The 2,345-nt window shown below is 51.1% G+C and overlaps 1 protein-coding gene across 1 annotated transcript; it reads left to right on the top strand.

The window, feature by feature from the left end:
- Nucleotides 1-621: 621 nt before the first annotated feature.
- N7446_011878 (alpha/beta fold hydrolase) lies at nucleotides 622-1,572 on the top strand (the record flags this gene model as incomplete). The annotated part of the gene is made up of 1 exon (XM_058520620.1): nucleotides 622-1,572. The coding sequence occupies one exon, from the start codon at nucleotides 622-624 to the stop codon at nucleotides 1,570-1,572; it is 951 nt and encodes a 316-aa protein (XP_058366906.1).
- Between the last annotated feature and the right edge of the window lie 773 nt (nucleotides 1,573-2,345).

Below are 2,345 nucleotides of genomic sequence, written 5' to 3'. Positions count from 1 at the left end.
TGGTCTTATATTTTGCCTATACTGGTTTGGATATTGCGTAGGCGAGATTAACTACTCTGTCGTTCCGCGATCATTATTTGCCTCTTTTAGGTAGCCTACGCCATTTAAAGGCGGTGTTAATTGCGCGCGGACAAAGGGACGTTGAACAATATTGACAGTCGGACATTTTGAATAGTTCTTGCCAGTTCCACGGACTGTGTAAAATGTCATGTAAAACTTGAGGACAGATCTTGGCTTCCTCGGCTCAGATTAAACCGGGTAATAGTCTCCAGCACCGCGAAGAGGTGTCTGACATTTGCTGGAGGGCGGGCAAGGGGAATCTCATCGCAACCCGACCTGGTGCTTGATCCAGGATTTGTGTTCGTACTACAGTGGGTTTACAGTGTGCCGTAGCCTTGACCTCGATGGGTGGACTCACAGCAAATATGAGTCATCCATGTTAGTTACAGGGAACAGGTAATTAACCCAGTATAGCCTGGGGTTCCCGTCAGTTAAACCAAACCCCCCACCACTAACACCTCAACTGTTGCTCGAACTCACCCGTTTATAACCCCGAGCCAAATTGAGTTAATCGAGTTGCATCGGTCCAGTTTCGCTCAACCCCCTCCGCTCCTTTTCAACATGGAACATTTTCGTCATACCGCTCACATTGGAACCCACACCCTAAGCTACGCATTGCGAGGAATCCCCCGGCAGCCCGGCGCTCCACTAGTGGTAGTCTTCACCGGGATCACGAGCAGCGCCCTGGAATGGAGCGCAGTGTGTCGCGATCTCGAGCAAGAAGCAACCCTGCTCCTATATGAACGATCCGGCTACGGCCAGAGCGAGGCAACCGTGGCGGAGCCGGACTCCCTCACCATTGTCGAAGAGCTGTCCCGACTGCTCGTCACTGCCGCCCTCCCACCCCCGTACCTGGTGGTCGGGCATTCGTGGGGGGGCATGCTCGCGCGCGAGTTCCTGGCCGCCCGCGGCCCCGAGGCGATCTGCGGGATGGTGTTAATAGACGCGGTGCAGGAACGCATGCTCTTCGAGACGTGGCCTGATCCCAGTATTGCGGCAGTCACCGCGGGGCTCGACTACATGGAGGTCGTGGGGTTGTCGCACGATCACCAGCTGACGGACGCCGAGTGGGCAGAGTTGATGGCGGAGGAAGCCAGCTCGCACCACGCGCGCCAGGCTGTCCGTGAGCTGCCCTATCTGCAGATCAGCCGCCCCGTTCTGGCCCGAAAGCAGCAACTCCACCCTGCCACCCCGGACGGGGGCCGAGCCCTGCTACACGGCCAGCCGCTCAGCGTGCTCCGCGGCATTTCCTACCGCGACCAGCAGCGCCTGTACAACCGGGGTGTGGCCCAAGGATTGGGGACAGAGGCCCATCGAGCGACCTTTCGCAACTATCTGGCAAAGTGGGACAAGAGCGAGGAGGCTTTTCAGCGCGAACTTTTGAATTTATCGACGACCGCACGTTTCTCAACAACAAACAAGAGTGGCCATAACATTCACATCCTGGAGCCGGAGCGAGTTGCAGATGAAATTCGCTGGGTTCTAAGGAGGATTTTATCGGGTGTTCTTTAAATATATATATATGTATGTAGGTACAGTCAACTCTCGCTTATACCACAGCATACTATCCAAGCCAAACTACGTGGTATAATTGAGTTGTGTTTTGGTGAGAGGATGACATAATATTTGACAAGCTAACTCTAAGCCCTAATACCTATTTAGTCTTCCATCCCATCATCTGATCCAAAGTCACCTGACGTTTCTCATCAATCTGAATCCTGCCAAAGTCGCTGATTAAGCTCTCAATTTGTCTAATATGGTCCGAGGTACCCTTTTCTTTGCTACAAACCCATAGTAGGATATCCTGGAGGCTGTCCAATATAGCAGAATTAGACAGAAGCTCAGGTGGGGGCCCATCAATGTCAATATCCTGAATTTCTGAGGTTGTTGGGGCAATATATATATCTTGCTCATTGGTCTCATCTCGCCCTTCAGTCCCATCTTCTAACATGTCTTCGTCCGAAGGGTTCAAAAACTCGTCAAATGGCACAATATCTTTATCACCAAGCTTATCAATTGCTTGATTATATAGACTTTCAATCTCATCACTCAATCCGGGCTCGGAAAATAGTGCAGACTCAGGTGCGGACTCGGGCGCGGACTCAGGTATAGGTATAGACTTTGGACTAATCAAAGTACTTTGTTTAAAGCAATTGATAATCGTTTGGTCTGATACACTTGTTCTCCAAACTTGCGTTACCCAGGTAACAGTATAATAAATGCTCATTCTTTGTTTTGGGTCTATCCCACGATCAAGAAAAGCAATCATATAGCGCATCCATTTC

This window comes from Penicillium canescens, assembly GCF_028828765.1.
Source record: "Penicillium canescens strain IBT 15451 chromosome Unknown utg000009l_segment0_segment0, whole genome shotgun sequence".
NCBI lineage: Eukaryota > Fungi > Ascomycota > Eurotiomycetes > Eurotiales > Aspergillaceae > Penicillium > Penicillium canescens.
The sequence above is the reverse complement of the archived record's forward strand: the minus strand, read 5'-3'. Positions and strand labels throughout refer to the sequence as shown.